The sequence below is a fragment of the Stegodyphus dumicola genome, chromosome 2 (genome assembly GCF_044657685.1).
Source record: "Stegodyphus dumicola isolate Sdum_Otavi_A_Nest chromosome 2, ASM4465768v1".
Lineage (NCBI taxonomy): Eukaryota > Metazoa > Arthropoda > Arachnida > Araneae > Eresidae > Stegodyphus > Stegodyphus dumicola.
Genome location: NC_140769.1, coordinates 277633405 through 277658796, shown reverse-complemented (window position 1 = coordinate 277658796; position 25392 = coordinate 277633405). Strand labels below are relative to the sequence as shown.

General features: G+C 30.6%; 1 protein-coding gene across 6 annotated transcripts in view; it reads left to right on the top strand.

Moving 5' to 3' along the window:
* LOC118188776 (AMP deaminase 2-like) overlaps positions 1-25392 on the top strand; it is an 87838-nt gene that overhangs the window by 37165 nt on the left and 25281 nt on the right. For 3 of the 6 annotated variants that reach the window (XM_085812200.1, XM_085812198.1, XM_085812197.1), the window contains 11 exons: positions 1966-2143; positions 3918-3947; positions 6613-6651; positions 7834-8053; positions 11524-11653; positions 11850-11981; positions 14591-14653; positions 19600-19731; positions 23132-23295; positions 23815-23941; positions 24574-24737. In XM_085812200.1, the coding sequence (XP_085668326.1) occupies positions 1966-2143; positions 3918-3947; positions 6613-6651; positions 7834-8053; positions 11524-11653; positions 11850-11981; positions 14591-14653; positions 19600-19731; positions 23132-23295; positions 23815-23941; positions 24574-24737 (1379 nt within the window). The remainder of the gene's footprint in view (positions 1-1965; positions 2144-3917; positions 3948-6612; positions 6652-7833; positions 8054-11523; positions 11654-11849; positions 11982-14590; positions 14654-19599; positions 19732-23131; positions 23296-23814; positions 23942-24573; positions 24738-25392) is intronic. The other 3 variants (XM_035359280.2, XM_085812201.1, XM_085812199.1) reach the window with 2 other exon arrangements.

Here is a 25392-nt window from a genome sequence, read left to right as displayed (position 1 = left end):
CCATCAGGTCATTAGGCAGCGAGCTCTCCGATACTTCTTTACAATACAGTCCAAACTCTTAAGTGCTGATCACACGTCCAGATGAACAGCATCCATGACTTGTCCAAAATCACACAAAGCACATAAAGGCGAGGCAGTCAGATTAAAACGAAACAAATGAGCACCAAGGCAGTCATGTCAAATCAATGAAATTCTTTGAGGTATTAATTTGAGTGTATCAGGATGTATATATCACAATTAATACCAATTCTTAAAATGTAATAAGTATCTCTGCCAATTTTTACAGCATTTTACGGTTTGGATGTATCATTTATCAAGTATCGTATTTACTCAAATGTTATTCCTCCTTACTTTTCTCCCCATTTTTTTAGCAAATGATTTGGGGTAACAATGTAAAATGAATAGAAAAGTATTTTATGCAAGTAAAAAGAATATTGGTACTTTTCTGTTTTGCCGGCGCAGGCGATAAAGTTGCCAATAATGGTACAACTCATGCCAAACAGAATATCCTCACTGGTAACCTTTTACGCCTCATTTACAAACCAAGTAACAGCCATTTCTTATCAGATTGATTGTTTCTATCAGTACTGGCATACAATTACATAGAATTTTTACCCAGATAGTTCAATTTTATGCCCTAAGGCCATTCGTGGTAATTAAGTCAATTAGGATGCAATCACACTGCTCACCCGAAGGCAGTCAAGGGTTAAACTCATCAATTCTAATGAGAATGCACTAGCGAAGTAAAGCACTGTAGTTTTACATAATTTCTGAATAAGCTATTTGTACGAATTGAAATAATTCTTGCATTTAAACATGTGTTCCAAATTAAGATTTAACTTGAAATTAATGTAGATAATTACTGAGAGAATTAGATTTTTGTTTATGTGAGGTGAGATTACTTGGGATCACATGATATGAACTGGCGAATCAGCATGCTGAACCATGAAAGCATAATAAATTCTTAAACATTCTTAAATTTTACAAATTTATTGTGTTTATTTATTGGCTTTTTACAAAATTTTAAACGATATTAAAATGTTTATGCCTTTGAAAGAAAAAATTCTTAGAACTAACATTTGTTAACATTTTTTATGTAGATACTGTATGTTGTCGCAAATAAAGTCTGCTTGAGATTTGCGCCATCAAAATGGAAAAATACCAGAATATTATTTGAATTGATAAGGTCTTTGAAATATGTAATGTAATAATATTAGTGTGTCTTCATATGTGCATTTTTAATATGCTGTGTTTAAAATTCAAGTCATCTCTTCAGAAATAGTTTTGTACGTTAATGTATGTCTTTCCATAGTAGATTAAATATGTATAAAACTTTCTGTGCTATAATAAAAATTCTCTGGAAATATATTATTTGGTTTTTTTATTGGTGCTTAAAATTACAATCACTGAAGATTTAAAAATAGGTTTTAATGAGATCTTTTATAACAAGTTTCATCTTTTGTGTATAAGAGATTTTCAATCCAACTTTTATTCACTTGGGAAGATAAATATAATTTTTTAAATGCAATTTTATGAAAAGGAAAAAGGAACATTTATTTATATATTATTAAGATCAGAATAATATTTTGGATAATGAAATATTTTTAAATTTATATACGAGTTTCAGATTTACATTCAAAATTTATGTATATACTTTTAAAAAAATTACACGTTTTATACAAATGTCCCTGTATGTTCTAAAATAAATGTGCTTAAACATGTATTAATTTCAAGTGGGATGTTTCTGTTGTTAATTGTGCTACCATTGATTTTATGTTAGTTTTTCTCTCATATTGCCTTTTTAAATTTTCTGCTGGTATAAAAAGATTCTGAATGCTAACTTATCTGTTCTGTAGGCTATAATCAATCATTAATTAGGTATCATTGGGGTTGGTGATGCATTTTTTTTTTTTTTTTTCTGTGAATTTTTATTTTTATTGGCATTTTTCCCCTTGTTCTTATAAGGTACCCTTAGAAGATCTTCAACAAGCATCTTCTCTATTATTGCAAGCTTTGAAGTTAAGACAGAAGTACATGTCGTACTCGGGGCAATCGTTTGCAGCCATTACAGCACGTTTTCTGAAACCTAGAGATGAACACTGGATTTTAAATGGCCAAAATGTAAAATTGGATGATTCTGATGGTCAGTATTTATTTATTCAGTTATATCTTAAAGAAGTGTCTTTATTTGAACAGTATTCAAATAATATTTATGCTACACACAGATATTAAGTTTGCTGTTAGTGCTAATTTTCTATTTGAATATGAGCTCTTTCAATATATCAAGGTTTTAAACTATTCTAGATATGTGTAATTTTTAAAGTTTACACAAGTACTGCCCTTTTTTTTGTATGTAGCATTTTTATAGTTCCACACTTAAAAAAACAATTTTTTCACCTGTTCTTATTTAGTAGAGATGAATAATCATAGTGAATTAATAATTTTATTCTGAAGATAATTTAATAAAGCTTCCTATTAAGAAATGAAAGCATGTGAAAGAAGTTTCATAATCCAATTCCGTATGCATTTTCAGCAGCTTTTGAATAATTTTCTGCATATTATATATTTTTTATAACTTTCTCGTCTTTTTAAAAATGCTTTGACTGATATTAATTGATGCAAATAACATGGAAATCATCTTATGTTCTGAAGTGTAATCACATTTGAATTGTTAATAGAAATATTTTTGATTTGAATGATAAATGTGTATTCTTTTGTAGTTTATTTTGAAATGTATGTTTATTTGATAAATTGTTCTGCATATTCTTCTATATACTGTTCTATAGCTTAAAATTCAAGCTATAAAACTGAAATAAATATTTTTGGTACTATTCGGTTTTGAGGGCTGTAAAAAAAATTGCAGCAAAAATGTATGCGCAAAAGCACCAAATCTAGAAAACGCGGCCATTTAACAGCTCGCCATATCTAGCATACGCGTTGATTTCAGATTGCATAAGTTTATATAGTTCTATATTTCTTAAGACGCCATTGACATACTAGTTTAATTTTTAAATCCTTTTTTGATATCCTATGGATTTAACAACTTGGAAATTGCCCACGTCGAAAAGTCGGCAATAGAATTTTGGGTAAAGTGCAGAATCACCCACTGCTTGATGCGTTTTCAAGAATTGTACATACTCTGTATCCATGTGCACATCGACCTATTTTCACTTAAAAAAAATCCTAGATTTGCACAAAAATGGCACTGCGCACACCCTTGACTTTATATGTACACATCGACTATTTTCACTTAAAAAGTAAAAGAAAATTGACAAGAGTTCAATTGTTTTACCCTTGTAAAAAGCGGCAAATAAATAAGTGAGCAATTCTGCACTTTACTGAGAATATTTTCAAAGAAAACGCATCATTCATTGTAGAAAATTACGTTTGAACAACCAACAAGATGAAATTATGCTTTAGCGATAAGTCGCTAGCAAAATAGCGATGCAGGCATCCATTCAGTTATATTTAGCAATTTTTATATAAATTATAATAATGATCTGAAATATTTATTTACTCTTATGCTTCCATTCAGTTATGTTTAGCCTTTTTCATATAAATTAGAATCATAAAAAAGTATTATATGAAGTTAACATTTTATCTAAATTAAAACATCAATCTTAGATAATTATTTACTATTATACTTCCTTTCTTGCCACAATTATTAGGGTTGCCGCAATTATTTTTGGCAGCATTGACATTGTTGTTGATAGTTTGGCGATTTTTTACAGCCCTCGAAACCGAATAATACCATATTTTTAAAAAAATTTATAATGATTTCAGGCAAAAATACCTGCTGGTATTGTATCACTTTTACAATTATTTATATGTAAAACAGTTTCTAAGATATTTTTATGTATTATGTATTTTTTTATATTTTAATATAATGATATTATTTTGTATATCCATGCCATCAGGTTATTCCGATTACTTTTTTAATAATACAAGTGAGTATGTCTTAGATTAAAAACAACTCTTTTCTGTTTAGTTACATTGATTCAAGTTTGTTTCATGCTTAGAGAAATTTTAATGTAAATTTATACATTTTCTCATTTAAATAATTTTTTATATTTTAATCTATATAATTTGGCTGATATACAGTGTGGTCATAAAAATTCTTCTGCAGTATATAAACCTGCTTCAAGCACTCTAAATGAAATTTCAGATATTGTTTGAGATCTTGTTCAGTATGCTCTCGAGATTGTGATGATTTAAAACAATAAAGTTCTCACAGTTACAGTGAAAAATTCCAAAAATTTCAAATGGCAACACTGACTTTCTTCTTGCGCAAATTGATTAGTGCATTAAAAAATCCATAAATGGTGTTGCATTGATACATGTATCACAAAAATTGTTGGTGTAAAACATTTGCAAAGGAAAATATTGTAAAGGACCAATGATAGCAAAATTACAATAATGTTTTTTTCCCTCTTCTCCCTTTACAATGCTTTTCTTTGCAAATATTTTATGCCAGCGATATCTTTCATTTGTGTATTATCACAAAGCCGCTGATGGTTTTTCAGTGCATTGATCACTTTATGCAGGAAAAAAGTGAGTGTTTTCGTTAGAAAATTTCAAAATTTTTTCACGGTAACCATAACCATAAGACTTTTACACTTTATGTCATATCTGCCAACTCTCTTGTTTGTACTGAGAGAATTGGCAGCTATAATATATATATATACAGTTTTTTCATTATATCTTCCAGTGTCCTTGGCAACATTCTTCAATATTTTAACTCCTGGAGATTTTCAGAAAAATGCATCTCTGAAGTCCCTAGGACCATTTTCTTCTGATATACCATATAAATAGGACTTTAAGTTTTGGCACAAGTCAGTTGTTATTCAGGTGTGAGAGAATTCGTTGCAAAAAGAGAACTGAACTCTCCTTTAGGGATATTACATGAATAATTTCAGGAATTTACAGTATTTCTTGTATGCTAAGGAAGGTTATATGTTTGCATTCTTCTTGAGCTGTTTACAGCTATTAATTTTGTTCTGTATCATCTTTAACTATACATAGAATTTTAGCTTGCACGAATATTATATTGGAAGCTGCTTATTCATAACTGAAGATGCTCTTAAAAAAATAGAATGGGAATTAAGAGTATATTACATATGACGGAAAATTAATTGTGTCAAAAGTACAGGGTATAAAATTAACATTAAAATATTGTCTTTTTGTTAGACATTTCATTTTTATTACATATTTATCTCTTTAACAAGTAGTTTTGCTTTGAGGAAAGAAAGGTTAGGTAGATTCCTACATGCCCTGAAATTAACTGTAATTTTTTAATGACTTAATATCTAAGATAACAAGTATAAGTTATTGGAGCAATTTGTTCTTTTTTTAGCTTTAGTTTTTCATTTTAATGTACTCAATTAAAAAATAAGAACATCTAATGATATTAGAATTTATATTGTTTTCTTGTCTAAAATAAGAAACACCCAAGAAGTGTTTTAGATTCATAAATCGCCGAATAGCGATGTTACCTTTGAGGCTGTGGCTTTAAAGAGTTTGCAGTACAAAGTAAAAATTTTGCAAATGACTGACAGATAATTGTGTAACTTCAGTGTTAAATTTAAAATATTTATACAAGTTTTTTTTTTTTTTTTTTTTTGTTTTGTTTTGTTTTGTTTTGTTTTTTTTAAGTTGAAGCATTTATTGTGTTATCTTAGTTACATAATCTTTTCAGTTGAAAGCAGTAAGGTAAATGGTAAATTAAAAGGTAAAAGGCTATAAAAAATCACACTTCATTATTATTATTTTAACTTTAAATGTGTACCTTTTTAGCCCAGAAGGGCTATTAATTTCGTTTTGGCATTTTGAATTGTAAACTTTAAATGTGAGTTCACTTTTCAAACTGTTGCCACCAAATATTACAGCCCTGTATTATATTTAAAGAAATTAAATAACAAAGAATCTGCATAAATGTAAGCATGTTTTTGCATTGTGATAAAAGAAAAAATAGAACTTAGAGCCATCAAAATTTTGAATAATGTAATTCTCCAACGAATATGGGCATCTGGAAGCCCTGATTTGGAATTGGTTTTATTATCTATTTCATATTTTGTTACATTTTAACGAATTTTTGATTAACAAACTCAATGATTTAAAAGCGAGCAATGGCAACATTGTACGAAAAAAAAACACTTTTATCTCTAGGAACTGTATATCCAAAATTATAAAGATATGCTCAGTTAAAAATTATTTTGTGATACTGCTGTTGAACTGAATTTTATGGTTCAAGTGTGAAGAACATGATATTTAATAAATAAAGGTAACCCACGAAATGTTTAAAAAATGTCCCTTTGGAGGTAATGTAAAATCTGAAAGCTTTCAATTTTTTTTTTTTTTTTTTTAACTTCCAATTTATGTTGGCATATATGGCTGAGCATTAATATACTTGCTTTCACTATTAAAATTTCATGAGATGGAGCTTATTTGTATTTTCTGACTATTCATAACTTACTGCTTAAAAGCTTTTCAAATATTACCTTTATATTCATTTTTGACTATAAGAATGTATTTTCCATGTAACATTAAAATGTTTTGGCAATTTTTTTCTTTTTCTTTTTTTTTTTTGTCAAATAAAAACTTTACTCCTTAAAGGTTTCAAGAAAATTTTTACAAAAGGCCCAGTGCTGAAAGGTACTTAACATGCTTTTCTTATATTTAAAATATATAACCCAAACTAACTAATTTTCTTTGAAATTATGTGTGATTTTTGCAGCATGATTTTCTAACATCTAATTATCAAACTGCGTAGCTTAAAATCTTTAAGGCACTGTTTTTAAATCTGGGTTTTTCCAATGTAAAAGTAGAGGCCATCTAAATGTAACAAATTTAAATAGCATTTTTAATGAAGAAATGATATTTTGTATCAATTATTAAATTAATTGTATCATTGAGTGAATAATATTATGAGTATATATTCTCCTTCTCAGTGCTTATACATTCAGTGCTTCTCAATGCTTATTCACAAGTCTGAGCTTATACATTTTTCTAGGATCAAATTCAGGTAGTAAAGTACAAGAATCTGCAATTCTGTACTTTACATGTAATGACATTGATGCAATGAAATTTTGAATTATAATTTATAAGGTATTTCTCCCACCTTCTTGATGTGCCTTCGTGGTGTAGTAGTTCTGCATGCTGGGCCAGTATTCCAGAGGTCCTTGGTTCAATTCCCGCTGAAGGCAGTTGCTAATTTTTCATCTCTCCGGCTTTTCCAATTAACCTAATGTCTCTACAGTGGCACCCGAACTAAAAGGGTGGCAGTTGATGATTTCTCCCCACCCAGGATTTGGGCGATTGGGTCCCCTAAAAACTTCAGTCACCCTTTAAAAGGGGGAGTATATAAGGTATTTTTGCCACCTTCTTGGCATGCCTTCGTAGTGTAGTCGTTCTGCACGCTGGGCCGGTATCCCAGAGGTCCGTGGTTCGATCCCCTGCGAAGGCGGTTGCTAATTTTCCATCTCTCCGGCTTTTCCAATTAACCTAATGTCTCTACAAATTATCTTCAAATTATTTCATGAAGTTACAGCTTTTATTATAAATCTAATATATAATACCAAGGTATGAAAATACATTGTGAACATTTCACTATAATGTAGGGCTGTGTGTGCATAACTTTTCTGTTGTATTGCCTAATTTGCTAAATTCATATAAGATTGCATGCTTAACATTTTGTTCTTATTTTATCATTTAAAGCCACTTTTTAATTAATGAGAGCTTGCTTTTTATGTTGTTTACTTTTTAATTGTGAAAAAACATTGTTATTAATTCATTTTTATATAAGATATTTACAATATGTTATCAATATTTGTGTAGAATTGCCTATAACAGAACCTCCGACTGTTAAAGAACCATGGAAAGCAGAATATATTGAAGATTGGGATTGTCATTTTGTGATAGAAAAAGGGATTTTTGAAGTATTCCGAGCTCCAAAAGGAACCGAAGCTGCTAAGAAATGTGATTTTCATTTCCCTCCACTCTCTGAATTTGTTGCAGATAAACAACTGATGTGTGCTATGATAGCAGATGGCCCACTGTAAGAAACATGAATTATTGAATTTCATTGTCTTTTTTATATTGCTTTATTCTTATTTCTATAATATATGTGACCTGGAAAAATGGCATATAATTTTAGTACACAATAGCCTATTGATGACACACAATTAGTTTACTACACAACTCACCATCGAGATGACTTCATTCAAAGGAACAGCCGCCAACCGGAAGGTTAAGCAGGATAAGAATAAACAGGATATGTAATTTTATTTGAAAATGGATAAATACTGGTGATGGAATGTGAAAATTATGTTAAAAAATGTTAGTTTTAGATACATTATATCTGTAACTTGCATTTTTTAATTATCTGATTAATTAAAGAGTGATGTGTTCTTTTGAACTTTTGTTGGAATGATTTATCTCCAATTTGGTGGGATCTCCACTAACATTCATGGCCTGTATGATTTTATAATCGGATGAGATGTTTTTACTTTCATGTGAATGTGTCGACTTGTGTCTGAAATGCACCCCCCTTCCCCGAGATCTGACATAAATTTAAGTTTTTGGTGTTCAAGTTGATAACAAATAAGATGACTGTTCTTATGATTTTAGACCAGAGATTTGTTTTTCTATTTATTTGGCTTTTCTTCCATAATTTTCACGTAAGCAGCATTTGTCAATTTCCTAAGCTGTCCACCAAGTTCAGCTTTAACTGTATTAAGGAAAAAATAAGAATTTATGCAACTTGCATGTTCATCTGATTTTGTGGTGGGAATAAAAAAAAAACTATAAAAAAATCAATGTATGAAGACTTTACAGGCTTTGGAGTGGTAGCCAGAAATGAGTGCAGGAGAACCTTGCAAAGAGAATCATTTGTGCTAAAGAATGGGGGAAAAAAATTTATTTCAACAGTTAGGTTTTGCAGGCATGTTCAGCACACCATAAGCAGGTTTTACTCTGTTTAAAAAAGGGCCATGACATTTGGGAACTGGAAGCACATGATGAACTTCCAAGTTCAGCTGAATGGTAGTCAGCTGAACAGATAGCGCAAATAAATAGATAGTGCAAATAAAATTTTTTGTAATAAGTTAATTAAGGCTGAAATATTGCTTGCAAGGCAAATATGTAATGCCATTGAATTTTGCCTATTATGGAAATGCTTGTCAATGAGAACTGTAGCATTCAAAACGGAAAAATAATACTTCCAGTTACAAAACTAGTAAATTATGTGTAATGGTTATGACATGCTCTAACACACCAGGAAATTATAAATTGAAATTGGTTGTTATCAGAAGGGCAAAATATTCAAGGTCTTTTTAAGGGATGGAAGCAAACTACCCATTCACTATTTCAATCAGAAAAAAAGGTAGATGAAGCAAATTATATTTTAATGGTGCTTTGAAAAAAATTCTGCCTGTCATTGAAGAAGGTAGAATATTTGAGTGTGATACAAACATTCAGGAATTGTAACCCATAGATCATACCTGAATTACAAGCAGAATACCTGGCGGTGAAAAAGTGTGAAAAGCAAATATTTCAAAATGGAGTAGGATAGTGATTTGCCGAGATTTGGATTCAGAATTCTCACAAACACTCAAATTGTGAACTGTGTTAGCATGTGATAGTGAGGGGAGGAAGAAGGGAAGAGCAAACATTTGACAATAACTCACATGTGCTGCACTTGACCATGTTGAGTCCTTTTTTAATTATTTGGAAGAGCAAGATGACAGTTTGCATAAAGATAAGATAATGCTTCACAAGAAAAAATAATCATTAAGAAAGAAAGAAACAAAATTCTACCAAAAAAGTTCTGATTTTGTTGTTTGTTCTGATTTTGTTTATTTAAGTTTTTTTTTTGTAAATATTGCTCTTTATTGCCATTTAGAACTCAGTTTCTAGTGAATTTATACTCTAAGTTAAACTGTTTACAAAGAGGTAAAGTCTGTGCAGTATTCTTTTCTATTAATGGCAATACTGGTTATTCCTCTTTCATGTTCTTCCCCCCTCCCAACTACATTCAGATTAACCATAATTTTGCATTACCACACACATCATCCGCAGTATTGTCTCGCTTAATCAAAAGTTTGCTGTATATACATTTGAATTAGAAGCGTTTTTATACAATTGCATATTCAGACTGATGTATAAATTGATCTTCAAGTATATCAATGTGTCTCTCTTTGAAAAGATTGATAACCCTTCAGAGTTCAAGAAAGACCTTATTTTTCTAGCAGTTAGTTGTTCTAAATATGAAATCAATAAAAATGTAATCCCTATTACATCTAAGAAACCTAATTATGACCATAAATTTATCCTTCAGATAGAATTCCAGGTCCATTAGATAGATAGTTTGTCAGTAGATGTTGCATAGAAAAATAGAGTTCCGTTTTGCAGTAGTTAAATTTGCATTTAATTAAACCCACTTGTGATCCACATCTGAGTAAATTTTACATTTAAAATTGAAGGAAGCTGACATCAGCATTAAAGTAGTTTTAGAAATCCCTCCTCGTTTCTTAACTGTCTGTATCCTTATTGACTTTCTTTTATGAATATTGAAGCTTTTTTTTTCCCTTACATTGTTTTCAAAAAAGTTGACTGGTCATTTGAAAGTGTAGGGAGGTTATTTGTCTTGCAAATTTTACTATTTGTTCTGTATCATTCGCAAGCATATATGAAAGCTGTTCATGAAATAACGGACTCATCTTACACTACTTGAAAGTCAGAAGTAATGTTATGTGTATGGATATCAGAGGTAACGTTGGGTGTATTCTTTGAGTACATGCTGAGTGTGCTAATAATGAAAGAAAATCAAGTGTTTGCTTAAAGCAACAGTCCTGTTTGCCATGCCATAATTATTCTACAATTTTTAAATGAATATGATAGGCTTTTCCCCCTTTATTTTCCATTTGCTACAATTATTATATGTGAGTTTAATAAAAAATATTTGAGCCATGCTAGAAAAATGCATTTAGTAATAGTTGTCTTCCTTCAAATCTTAGCCAGGTAAACGACTGCAAAATGAATGTGTTATATTTTTTTACATCTAGGGGCTAAGAGTTATTTCAGCTGACTGAACTAGGGATTATTTTCACATATGCTGGATAAAATACGTGGTATTTTCTCATATAAAGTCATTTTTAAAGACATCCCTCCTTACTCATGCCATAATTAATTAGCCAATAAGCAGTAACTTGTATTAAATACAGAGCTTGCTTATTTTATAATTCACATTGAATAAAATTCTTAAGTACAGAGCTTGCTTACTGTATAATTCACACTGAATACAATTCAACTTTACTAGATAATTAGAGAATGGTTAGAATTCATTGGTAAAAATATAAATTCACTTCATAATTACTGAATTGGTATTAAACAATGTTTCAGATTCTTTGTTTATAAAGTCATTGGCAAAAATATAAATTCTCATCACATTTGCATATGATGTATGTTTATATTTTTGGTTATTTGCTTATTAAAGATTTTAAGTTACTGTTATTATTTTCTTGACAGGAAATCATTTTGCTACAGAAGATTGACGTATCTCTCAGCTAAATATCAGCTTCATGTTCTACTAAATGAGCTTCGAGAGCTGGCAGCTCAAAAAGCAGTGCCTCACAGAGATTTTTATAATACTAGAAAGGTATTCTTTACTTTCTTATATTATTTATAGTATAATTTTTAAAGTTTGACTAGCACAGTTGCTTTTTGTTTTCAATAGATTTAGTATTTTTATGTTAATGATAAAGCATTGAGAATTTTTACTGTAATAAAAGCTGCTTACAGTTATTTTATGAGTGTGTTCTTAATAAGGAACAGGAATTCTTTCTTGAATCTAGGTTGATACTCATGTTCATGCTGCTTCTTGCATGAATCAGAAACATCTTTTACGTTTTATCAAAAAGTCAATGAAAGTACATGCAGATGATGTTGTACGAATATCTGATGGCAAGCCTATGACTCTAAAACAGGTAGTTTTATTATTGTTGGCTGTTTCTTGACTATACCTTGTGTTCTTATTACTACCAAATGATTATATATATGTCTTTTAATTTTTAGTCTGATTTGTGTATGCAGTGTAAATAATTTATATATTGATTCTTTGTTAAGCATTGTATATTTATATTTTCAGTTGATATCAGTTAAATTGTTAGTCTTGATAAATATTTGGACATTTGATTTTAATGCATTTGGAAAAAAAAATTAATAATCATTAATTTCACACAAAATTCTGTGAAATTAACTAAATAATTTAATGGGGGCTACCTATTTTCAAAATACAGGGTGTCCCACTCAAAAGGTGCCATTTGAAAAGTATGATAAAAATCGTAGAACAAGAGGAAATGAAACCAAATTTTTACATGAGATGTCTTTCTGTTCAAAAAATGGAAGTGCATTGCAAGAGATGTTGGAAGTGGCTTCAACACAGTTCAACACAATATTGTATTTTTAAGTATTTTACTGCTAGAGTACACGTGGTATAGTGATGAAGCATGGTTCCACTTGTCAGGTTACATGAACTAACAAAACACACATTTATGGAGTAGTAATAACCAGCGTGCAGTCATTGAGGAGACCCTTCATTCACAAAAGATGGGCGTGTTCTGTGCATTATAACAGCTGCACGTTTTCGGGCCAATTTTTCCAACACTACTGTCACCAGTGAAGTGTACCAGGCACTGTTTCGTGAATTTGTGAACCAGTTGGATGATAAGGAGCTGACACTTGGCTAGTACCAGCAAGGTATGCCACACGTCTATAGTAAGTATGATTGTGGTGGAATCATTTTTCCAGACTTGACCTCCTTAACTTCTTTCTGTGGGGTCATCTTAAAAGTACTGTGTACAAGCACAAATCACACACCACTGATGAGTTATGTCAGAACATCCATTGTAAAATTCAGGCAGTTATGCCCAATTCTCTAGCAGCAACACACGCGAACATGTCGTGCTGTGTTGAACTGTGTGTACAGATCACATATTTGTACTGTGTGTACAGGTGAGAGAGATCACTTCCAGCACCCCTTGTAATGCATTTTCATTTCTCAACATAAAGGTGTGTCATGTAAAAATTTTATTTCTTTCCTCTTCTTATAAGACTTTTACCACACTTTTCCCAGGCTCCCTTGCGAGTGGGAGACCCTGTATATAATTAGGTTTCACTAGTGTGCATGTGAATCGATGAAAAAAAAATATTTACCTATTCTTAAAGCATTTGCTTTTGTGCTTTTGCTATAAAACATTCAATTTTAATATATCAGATCTTTCAAGAACAATTTTTGAATACATTTTAGTTTTTCGTAACTTAACACAGGATTGTTAAGATGTGTTCTGATTAAATTAATTTACCCCTCATCCCCACTAATTAGATTTGACTTGAAAGAACCTGAAAGAAAGCTGTTTTATCTTGAGGTTTGAAAGTGTGGCAAAAAATACATTATTATTTTGTTACATGACATAATCCATTTGAAGGATTTTAAAATGTTCAGGAAAGAAAAAAGATAGCATTATTTGTGCTTTTAAATTTACTTTGGAACCTCAAGTCATGAATGGATATCATCATGAATGAATTTTCTGGTAAAAAAATTCTTGGGTAATGAATAGTTTTTCAAGCAATGAACACACAAGCTATATTGAATAATGCAATGAAACGGTGGAGGTGATCACATAATGGGATCAGGCAACATGGAAGGAACAATAAAAGGTGACTGTAGATATCATTAGAGGAGGCAGTTGGAAGATATATTCCTAGCTCTTCGTGAAACTGTGTATAGTAAGTTGAAGTCCAAAGTTTTCTATAATGATATCACCTGATAGAGTTGTAGGGATTTATATTTATTTTGACTAACCAGTTAAGTTTGTGCTTTCTTTCCTATAAGCTTTCATTCCCTTAATTGTCAATGTCAGAATATGTAAAATTGGTTGTGTGCATGAATAAATGCAAATTCTACCATTAGGAGGAAAGGTTTAAATACGGATCTCTAGAAGGGAAAGTTGGAAAGAGTGGACAAGTACTGTAATTAATTTGCGTAACTGCTATTAATTTGCTGCCACACTTCAATGCAGTTTTAGGTAACAGGATTATTTGAGCCCAGGGGAAAATTATACTTTTTTGTAATATCATTGAATTTTAAGTTTAGTTCTTGTTAGTTGAGTTACCACCTGAGCAAGGCGTAGTTAGTGTCAAGTCGATGCCTTGTAAATTTTAAAAAAATTAATAAATTGTTCTTTTAACACCCTTCCTGTCTGGTTCCTGCACTTCAGCAGTCACACTGAAAGTTTCAGCAACTAGTTACTACAGAGTAATTGCCACACCATATAGAAGCAATTGAATTGATGCTACATAGTTCTCAGACAAGTGAGAATTCTGTTCATACAGCTTCATTTACTGCAAGAAAAACAAACTTTTTTTTTTTACATCAGAAGAGAGATGTCACGAGAGCAGCTGTACTTACTGTGAAAATTATTCAAATTTTGTCTTATTAAATTATGTGTAAATTGTGTATACAGTGAAAAAAATTGCATTTAGTATTGGCATACGTTTAGTATTAGAATTTTTATCATTATTTTAATTCTAATAGGTGTTTGAAGCTTTGAATCTGACTACATATGATTTAAGTGTTGACATGCTGGATGTTCATGCTGTAAGTGACAAAAAAATTTCATCTTTATAAAATTTTTTAAGTTAAACTGTTTTATTGTGCATTTTTAAATGTGTGCTATGTTTTGTTTAATTTATTGGATGTGCAAAAAAGCAGAACATGTTTGTTAAACAGTTTTTTTTAGCCTAAAGGGTCACTTTGCCAGAAGGGATATTAATTTCGTTTTGGCATTTTTCTTTGATTCACTATAAACGAGAAATCATTTTTTAAATTGTTGCCACCAAATATTAGAGTCCTGCATTATATTTAAAGAAATTAAATAATGAAGAATATACACAAATGTGTGTATGTTTCTTGCACTATGATAAAACAATGGTACCTAAAGCCATCCAGTTTTGAATAGTGTATGTCTCCACCCGAATATGAGCATGTGGAAGCTGAATTTGGAATTTGTTTTATTACCCATTTCATATTTTGTAAAGCATTTATGAGTTTTTGATTAAGAAACTCAACAATTTCAAAGTGAGCAATGGCAACAAAGTACGGGGAAAAAAAATAATCTTCAGCATGCGAGACTGTGTATAAAAAATGTTAAACATATGCTCTTTTAAATATTTTGTGATATTGCTGTTGAATTAGATTTTAATTTTAAGTGTGCATCTTTGGGCATAATATAAAATCTGGAAGCTTTCGTTTCCCCCCCCCCAAATATTTGAAGTTTTGTATCAGCACTAATATGTACTATATGCAAAAAAATTAATTAATAAATAAATGCCTTTAATACTTAAAGGAGTTGAATTTATATTAAAAGGTGTTCATTCATATTAAGAATATATGTATTTGATCTTTACTTCAAATTGTGCAGTTTTTATTTAAAAAAATTAATTTCTGTAATAGATTTAAAATTAATATAATAATTTCTTTATTATTCTGACTTAAAGTAAGACATTAAAATTTTTTATGTAAGACATTAAAATTTTTGAAAAATATTTAAAAGCTGAAGTATGGTCTTTAAAGAGCATCTCTTTTACCTTAAGCAGTTATTTTAAAATAATTTATAGTATGCAAAATTTGTCTGTAATAAAAGTACAACATCTATTAAGAATAGTATGCACATTCATATAAGAAAACATTTGTAAATTATAAATTGCAAATTAAAGTTTTCTTGATTTATGAATGTCAGCGAACATGTAACCTTTTTTTTTTTTTTTTTTTTTTTTTTTTTATGTGGAAGCTTTCCAAATACATTTGAAACAGTATTTTGCTGTAACAAGTGTAAGTTGAAGCAAAGGCAGCATCTGTGCATCTAACTAGGCATGTTATGTATCATTGGACCTTCCATATTGCTGAGGTTCCACTCCAAATGGGAAGAAAGAACACCTCTGGGTGCATTTTGAGGGTCTCCCAACTCTCTTATTCTTGCATCAACCTCTTTAGAGGATTTCAGTTCACTGTGTATTTTGTTGTAACAATAAAATTTGCTTAAATTATTTGTTAGTATAAATGTTTAGAAAAGAATGTTTAGAAGGATTTTTATCAGGGCATAATGAATTTGTTAATAACATAATAAAAAACTTGTTAATAACTAACTGCATAAAAGATTTTTTATGAAAAATATGAAATTTTATTTTAAAGAGAAAAAACATTTGCTGTCATCTATTGCATCTGTAACTTACAAGGTGCGACACACACACACACAAAAGCGACTACTCCAATAAATCATTGTACTTACAGCATCAGTTCTCCTTGACATTATCACCTTCAAAGTAGTTCCATTCAGTATTCACACTCTTCTGCATTTGGTGCTACCATTGCTGGTAACAGTTCCAGAATGAGGTTTTTGGAAGGCCTTTCAGGAGATTCTCCATTTTTGCTTGAACCTCTTCAGCTGAGGCTAAATGTAAACCCTTTAAGTAAGTTTTAATTTTAGGAAATAAAAACAAAAAGTCACATGGAGCCAAATCAGGTGAATAACGAGGATGCTCCATCACAGTAATGTTTTTGCTGGTCAGAAACTGCTTGACAGATAGGGCCGTGTGAATGGGTGCATTGTCTTGGTGCAACAGCCATTCATCATTCCGCAACTATGGCCTTTTTTCACAAAGTAACTTCAGTGTTGATTAACCTTTTCGCGATGGTGCACCTTTGTTTAAGACGCTCGCGCGGGACGGAAGGGAATCGAAGACAGTCACCGTACATGACGGAGGTTTTGCGCCTCTAGGCCTAATTTTATAACAAAAATTAGAAAAAAAAAAAAAAGTTTCTCATCTTGCATTGTAATTTTTTGTATTATTTTAGATTATTACTTGAACTCTTATATATGTTAAAATTAGCACTTAAAAATGTTTTTTTCTCTATTTTACATGAAAATATACTTAAAAATTTCCTTATCTTGTAAAATAATTTTTGGAAGCGCTATTCAAATTATTCTAAAGTTTTAATTGATAAAATCCATCAATAAAGTTTTAAATTAATAAAACAACACATTAAGTGTGTTACAAATTATTTACAGTAAGAAGTAACAAATTTTAGAATGAAGACTGTGATAAATCTCAAATTATGGAGAAGTGTCACTTTTTAATAACTCTTAGAAAAAGTATCACTTTCTAACTCTTTAGAAAATGAATCATCACTTTCATCTGCATTAATAAATGGTTCATTGACCATACGAGGGTATTCTTCCTCTGATAAATAGTGCCTTTCCGCTATAAAAGACTGGAGGTGAGGCTGTTCGAAATAAAAAAAGAAGAAAAGGAAATATATCTGAAGGGCAATGCAAAACGTAACAGTACTCCACATACTAACCCTAAAAGAGCGTACATAGTAAAGGAAAAAAAATAAAATAAAAAAAGGAATTGGATATAAATCAGACACGCGAATGTTTTCATTGGCACACAGTGATTTAAATAGCTCACCTCTGTTTACGCTTCCCCCCCCTTGCAAGAGCTGAGGAGTAAAATACCAAAGTCAAGCAGATATATCAAACTCAAGGTCAGGAACTTAAAACTGTGTTCATTTCAAAAGTAATGGGACACCCGACTGTAAGAGACATTCTTAGGGAATGCGTATATGGGACGCCCGTCCTGAAAGGGTTAACAGTTTGACCATTGGGAACACATTCAGTCATGATGAACGTGCTGTGCTCCTAGCATGTTCATCAACTTCCATACTGTCCCTTCCCCCTAAAAAGCACTTATTCAATTTAAACACACATACATGAGACAAAGTTTCATGACCATAAACCTCGGTTAACATTTGATTTGTTTCCTCCGTGGCTGATTTCTTAAGTTTCACTAGAAACTTGATGCTGATTCGCTGTTCGGTTTTTACATTAGGAATTTTTCTGGCAGAATGCAGTTGCACATGTTCACTCAATGACACAGCACTCCCCACTGCCGTGGTCGGTTAAGTCAAAACTGGCCACATGGATAGAGGAGGTGTGTGGCATGACGTCACCAAAACAGTTGCCAACTCTCTCTGTTTTCAAGCTATATACCTAGTCTCTCTCTTTTTTTTTTTTTTTTTTTTTTTTGTCACACCTCATGAGTGGGTTCTCTTTGATTATCCATTCACCCCTGAGTAGTAGGCAACCCACGACATCGCCAAATTCTATTTATCTGGCAACTCAGGTACACTTGCAGCAGATGGGAGCTGATTATCGCCTTCAAATTTGGTGGTCTTTTTCTAATTAGTATTTGTTTTTATTGCATTCAAGTGCATTTTTTTCCCCTTATAAAGAATCGTAATGGGATTGTGGGGTTTTCTGGCTGGTTGCAAGAAAGCATTTCATTTCTTCATATGTGTTTTATTCAAAGATAAGAAATGAAAGAATTCCCATTCCACGATTATGTACTTCATAAGTGATCAAATTTAATGGATCACAATTTGTGCATGATGCCAAATTTCTGAAAATCTTTTTTTTTTTTTTTAATAGCCCAGAAGGGCTATTCATTTCATTTTGCATCAAATCGCTATAAACGGCATATCACTTTTCAGATTGTCACCACCAGATATTACTGCGCTGTATTATATTTAAAGAAATTAAATAACGAAGAATCTTCATGAATATATATATATGTTTCTCATATTGTGATAAAACAACGCTACCTAGACCCATCAAATTTTGAATAATGTAATTCTCCACCCGAGAATGGACATCTGGAACCCCAAATTTGGAATTTGTTGTATTATCTATTTCATATTTTGTAAAACTTTAATGAATTTTTGATTAACAAGCTCAACAATTTCAAAGCGAGAAATGGCAACACTGTATGGGAAAAAAAAATTATCTCCAGCGCATGAAACTGTGTATTGGAAATTCTAAATCTATGCTCTCTTGAAATTATTTTGTGATATTGCTGTTGAATTGAATTTTATGGTTTACGTGAGAAGAACTTGCCCACAAAATGTTAAAAAAAAGCCCCATTGGGCATAATGTGATGTCTGAATTTTTTTTAAGAGCAAAAAGAGATTACTCTGTACATGGAGAAAATAACTGTATGTGCAGCAGCACATGATGCTGTGGTTATGCAGGACTCTGATTTTTTTTTAAAACTTAAACAGATCACTAGATCACTGTGCATATGCAAAGAAGTGTGCAAAAAATAATAAATATTTTCTTATGGATTTGACTTACATTTTTTATTTTGTGAATTGGATTTTGTCTTATGTAATTCTTAGTGCACTGCCATTTTTGAAAATGGCTATTGTCTTTTGTCTCGTAAGCTGGCAAAAATTAATTCCTAACAGCCAGCAGCATTAATTTAGGTGTGGATAAATCAGAGTATAATCAAGGGGATGTGGATAATCAGAAAGTACCCTTAGATATTTAGCTGTACTGATTGCATTCTTTAAAAATTAGAATCCAAATAAAACAAAATTTTATTACAGCTTTCAGGCAGTCTAAAGTATTTAACAAAAGTTGGTTAAAGAGATTATTCATTTCTTTTAGTATTTCTTAGAGTAAAACATTTCATTTCTCTTTACAGGATAGGAATACTTTTCATCGATTTGATAAATTTAATGCAAAATATAATCCAATAGGTGAGAGCTCTCTCAGAGAAATATACTTAAAGACAGACAATTATGTTGAAGGAAAATATTTTGCTGCAATACTAAAGGTAATCTTTATTTTTTATTTATAGATTTGTCTAAAGTTTGCTTTTAAAATGCTTGTGAGATTTATAAGCAGGTTAAAAAAATTAATTCTCAAATTTCCATGATTATATTTAATATATGTTTAGAATGCAGTTAAATCCTAACCTTTAATGTTCTGCCACAATAAAGACACATTCTTTTAATTGTGCTAAAAAATATGATTCATATATATTGAATATGAGGGTCATTCTGAAACTTTTGAGATACAAATAGGTTTTTAAAGTCATGAAATCTTAAGAGTGTTCAAAGTAGTCTTCTCCAGATCAGTGCACTTCTTCGGGCGAATTTTCCAAAGATAAATACCTCAAGCCATTCAGTTCTTGAAATCAGTGGAAAAAATACATTTATATCCTCATCAATCTCATCTTCTAAATGAAAACAATGTGCATGTGAGTTCTTTTTTAGATTAAAAAGTACCCAAAAATCACATATAGCTAGGTCAGACGAATAAGGTGGATGTTCCGTCACTTTGATGTGTTTTTGTTCAAGAAATTCAGTTGTCGATCTTGCTGAGTAAAACATGCTTTATCATGGTGGAGTATGAATCCTTTAACATTAACTTCTTGAAGAATTTCTGGAAGATACATAGTGGTTTACTATTTAGCTGTGTCTATCTTCTGTCCTTCCAGCCTAATGGTTTTGTCCAATTCTGTACTTCTGAAGAAAATGACAAATATTACTTTTTTCATGGCACATTATCTTTTCCACCAGTGTGGGCATGGGGTCATCTTCCATACTTTACTGTCTTGATGTATTGAAATGTCAAAAAATGGTATGTAGATTTCACCACCGGTTACAATTTTAGAAATACAGTGGAATGTCAAGATATGAGTTTAATTCTTTTCAGCGCAGAGCTTACATAGCGAATTTCTCATATCCAGAAACAAATTTCCCCATTGAAAATAATGGACATCCACTTAATCTGTTCTGCATCCCCTAAAATAACAACAAAAATAAATTTTTCTAATAAATAACACTGGTAAATAATGCAACCGTAGTTTATCTTTATGATAGCTTCTGACACTGACCTTAACAGCTTCTCGTTAATCCACACCAACAACAGCTTCTAGGAGTTTTGCACATTGCTTGGAGGTAACGGTAACTCCTTTGTCTACATCAAGCTTCTTAATTTCTTCCTTTTTCTTCAGAATAGTACAGATCTTTGATGTCGAGGCCGTTAAGTCTTCGCCAATTCCGCATTCTTATACTACGCTTATGTTTATCTATGATTTCTTTCTTAATTTCAACAGCCATGGCTTCCTTCCCTTTCTTTGCAGCACTATCTGAGGCAACAATCTTCTTGGGAGGCATCATGAAATAATTACTTTCGCTTTAAATGTAATAAACAATTAACTCACAAATGCCAAACAAGTAGATCACTGATTCTTAGAGGCTCTGATAAATTATGGGAAACCCAATGGCAAACTAGTTTTCCATATGCAATTCTTCATGAATAATTTTATGTATGGTGGTGGGTGCAATGTTAAGTTCCTTCAGTATCATTTGGTAGGTGCAGTGATCAGCATTGATTAACATTTTCTGTATAGTAGACACATTACCCGGGATTACTGCTGACTATGGACGTCCTGCGTGTTCTTCATCCTGAAGAGGGTTGCGATTTTTGTGAAGTTCTGTAAACCATCTGAATACAGTAACACGAGATGGACCTTCATTTCCGAATGCTAATTGTATGTATTTAACAGATTCTTCTTGATTTTATTCTACCTTAAAATCACAGTGTAATAATTTTCTCATGTCAGCTCCATTTTTCCATCTGCATAATTTGTTTTTTCCGCTGAATAAAAAATCTTCTGCTAGGCTGAAATACTTCATATTTTCAAATCTAACCATTAATTTTTTTCCTGCCACTTATCGTCTGCATGCATCTAAAAAAATTTCAAAGTGACCTGTGTATAAGAAGAGAAAATTAAATATTACCATTTGTTGCCATATTTGTCAACATTCGTTGTAGTTGACAATTACAAATTATGCAGCGGAGTTAACAGATAACTGCCAAGTATATGCTAAGAATACTTGTAATTTTTTAAACATGACTGCTTTTTTTTTTAAATAATACCTGCATGCTTTATTATGCAGTCACCTAATCTTCTCTTTTTATGATGTGAGTATGCATACATATTTGTAGGAGAGATGGACAGTTTTATATATATTTGAACTGTATTGTATGTAAATAAATTCCTAAAAAGTTGGGTTTAGCCTAGTATTTTATTTCTGATATTTAACAAGCTACATTTGCATATTTGTGAAGTTTTTATTCTTTTGCTTAAAGACAATTATCTATTAATTCCCTTCTGCACTGAAATAAAGGAAAGGCGAATGATTATCTGTCTAGATTGTCAAATTCTGTCATGTTATTACAACAAACAATCTTAATTATTTTTGTTGATTTTTTGCATAATTGTTCATTAGGTACTTGTTAAAGCGGTCAATGGATAAACCCTGAGCCACATTTGAAATTTTAATATTACTAGTAAATTATTTAGTTTGACAAACAAACACTGTAGCCACTTAAACAAGGAAGTGCCCGTTTTTTACATTACAGTCAAAGCACACGTACTTGAAATTTACTTGTAGATGATTAGATAAATTATTCTCATTGATAAATGTTTTAAAGTGCTCTAAATGTTAGCACTGTACAATTTATAAGTATAGAAAATGCAGCTATAGGTATAAAAGAAATGAAAAATTAAAAAGGTGAATTTTTCAGATTTAAAATGGCAATAGTGTAATATTCACAATGAAAAATGTATAAAAATTATTTTCATAGGTTGTAAAAAAAATCTAATTATGCATCATTTTCAGTTGAGTTATATTTATTTTCATGATTTTTTATAGAAATTATGCTCCAAAACTTAGCAAATGTTTTGAAGTTATAGTATGACAGATGCTATAAAAGAGTTTTCTTTTTGACTGTTTTAATTTTTGAGTGTAAGAATTTACAGCAGAATGTTATGTTTTATGCAAGATTGGTCTGTCTTCATTTATTTAGTTCCATTTATTATATATAAATATAATGATACATAAACTCCTATAAATGATACAATTAAAAAATATTTCAAGAATATTCGTTATCATTTAGTCATGGTACACAGATCTTTTGCATTATAAAGTCATTTTTCATATTTCTTAGCATTTTTCTCCCTCCCCCCCAATTTCTTCCACACATTTTATTGCAGCATTTCATACTTATTGCTGATGAAGAAAGGCTTGGAAAATATGTTAAGCCATATGTATTAAAATAAATATCACAAATATTTTTCAATTATTTTGAAAATGTGTTTTTACTCTTTATATGATATTTGTTCTTCACAGTTTAATAATTATGTCATATTCTTCATTTAGGAAGTGATTAGTGATTTAGAAGAGAGTAAGTATCAAAATGCTGAATTTCGCCTTTCCATATATGGACGCAAGATGGAGGAATGGGATCGTTTATCCAAATGGGCATATAAACATAATGTATATTCAGATAATGTAAGGTGGCTCATTCAAATCCCTCGTTTATAGTAAGTATTATAAATATGTACATTTTATGTTGGAAGTTAATGGGAGAGCAAGATGTTTTATTAACTAAACATTACATTATATTTTACAATTCAGATTTTTGTCTCTTAATAGGTTTTTGGTTTTATAGTTAAATGTAAGCAAAATATATATTTTTATTGCTTGTGGTAGATTTAATTATTTAAAAAAGGTAAAATGTCTCGATTATTATAGGTTACTTAAATTAATAAGTATCACTACTTCAGTTGGTGTGGCATCCATATGATTTTATGTGTAAATTTTGTAATCCAAAATAATTGAAAAAATAAGTAATTATAAGATGTCAAATAAATGAACTGAAATCGTTAATTGAAATAAAAGTATGCAGTGATAATAGCATTTTATTTATTTTTTATTTCAGGAAAATTAAATTTTTATTTTAGTTAGATTTTCAAAAGATTTTTGATTTATTGTATGATATTTGTTGTTTGTTTTATATTCTTGTTTATAATTCTTAAAACTGTCATGTTTCTTTATTCCAGCGATATTTTTAAATCTAATAAATTAGTTAATAATTTTCAACAAATTTTGGAAAATATATTTCTGCCACTTTTTGAAGTTTCTGCAAAACCATCAAGTCATCCAGAATTACATTTATTTCTGGAACATGTAAGTACCATTAATATCCATTAAATATCTTGCAATTTACCTTTAAATTTTATTCTTTTATCTGGGCAAAAATATACAAATATAATATATTAACAAGTTTTTCCATTTTGAAAAATCACTTTTGAGATAAAAATCTTCAAAAAAAAAAAAAAAATGAAATGCAATCTAAAATTACTTAATAGGAATGTTCCCTGCACATTCCACTTTTTTAACACTTTATGTTTTGTTAAGAATCTTTATGTGAATACTTGGAATTACTAAGGATTCTGAGAGTTTGAGCCTCATACAGATAAGGGCTGGCTGCATTTTATAGTATTTTAAGGCGGATTATACCCAGCGAACTAAATTAAAAAGTCAAAGTAAGCTATTTTAGCTCTTTTTCATTTTCTTTTAGATTTAAGAAATAAATTGCACATTGCTCTATTTTCCAGTGTTATAAACATTTTTTTTAACTTCTTAGACAATCCGAAACAGTATTTCATAACCTGTAAAATATATTTTGCAAATCTGGACAAATATGTAGCAATTTTTATGCGAATTTTTTTCTGAGGGAGCGGGATCAAAGTTAACATTTTTATAACTTTGTTGTTCTTTGTTGATTAAATTCATATGTTTTGTGTTTGGGATTATAGGTTACAGGTTTTGATTCTGTTGATGATGAATCAAAGCCAGAAAATCCTGTTTTTGATAAGGATGTTCCTGTACCTCAAGACTGGACTGACCCTGAAAATCCACCATATTCATACTATTTATATTATATGTATGCCAATATATGTGTCTTGAATCACTTCAGAAGGTAAGAAATTCACAATTTATGCTTATTCAGTTTGATTTATAGTTTTAGTTTTATATACTTGTTTCTGCATATATTTTTATTAGGACTTTCTGGAGAACATGCTATTTGAGATGAAATGCAATAATAGTTCAACTATTTCATTGTAGAGCAGATAAATATTTTAATTTCAGATCATATTAATAGAGAAATTTTGTATGAAGACAATTAAACATTTCAAGTGGTCTTTGGTAATATATAGAAACGAGGAAATAAAACCGTCTCTAAAATGCATCCAAATAAGCTACATATTACTTACAGATTACGAGCTTATTTTTTGAAAAATTACACCATTTTTGAAATTGTGATAAACTGTGGCACATATAGTTAACCCACACTGATTTTAAGACAGGCTTAAAACAATGCATTAATATAAAATTAATGTTGCTAGCATGTCTGGAAGTTGACATGCATGTACCTCCATAGGTCCTCGTCAGTGGCCTTGACCTCATCAACAATAGTTTGTATAACTTCTTGAATGCAAGGAAAGTGATAAAAGTATGTCTTTATAGCACATGAACTCTTACAGAAAACAGTCTGGTACACATTGGGGGTGGGACAGTTCTGTATCTCTCGTTCTACTGGACCAATTGCCAAAATTTAACTTGCGTTTTCCATG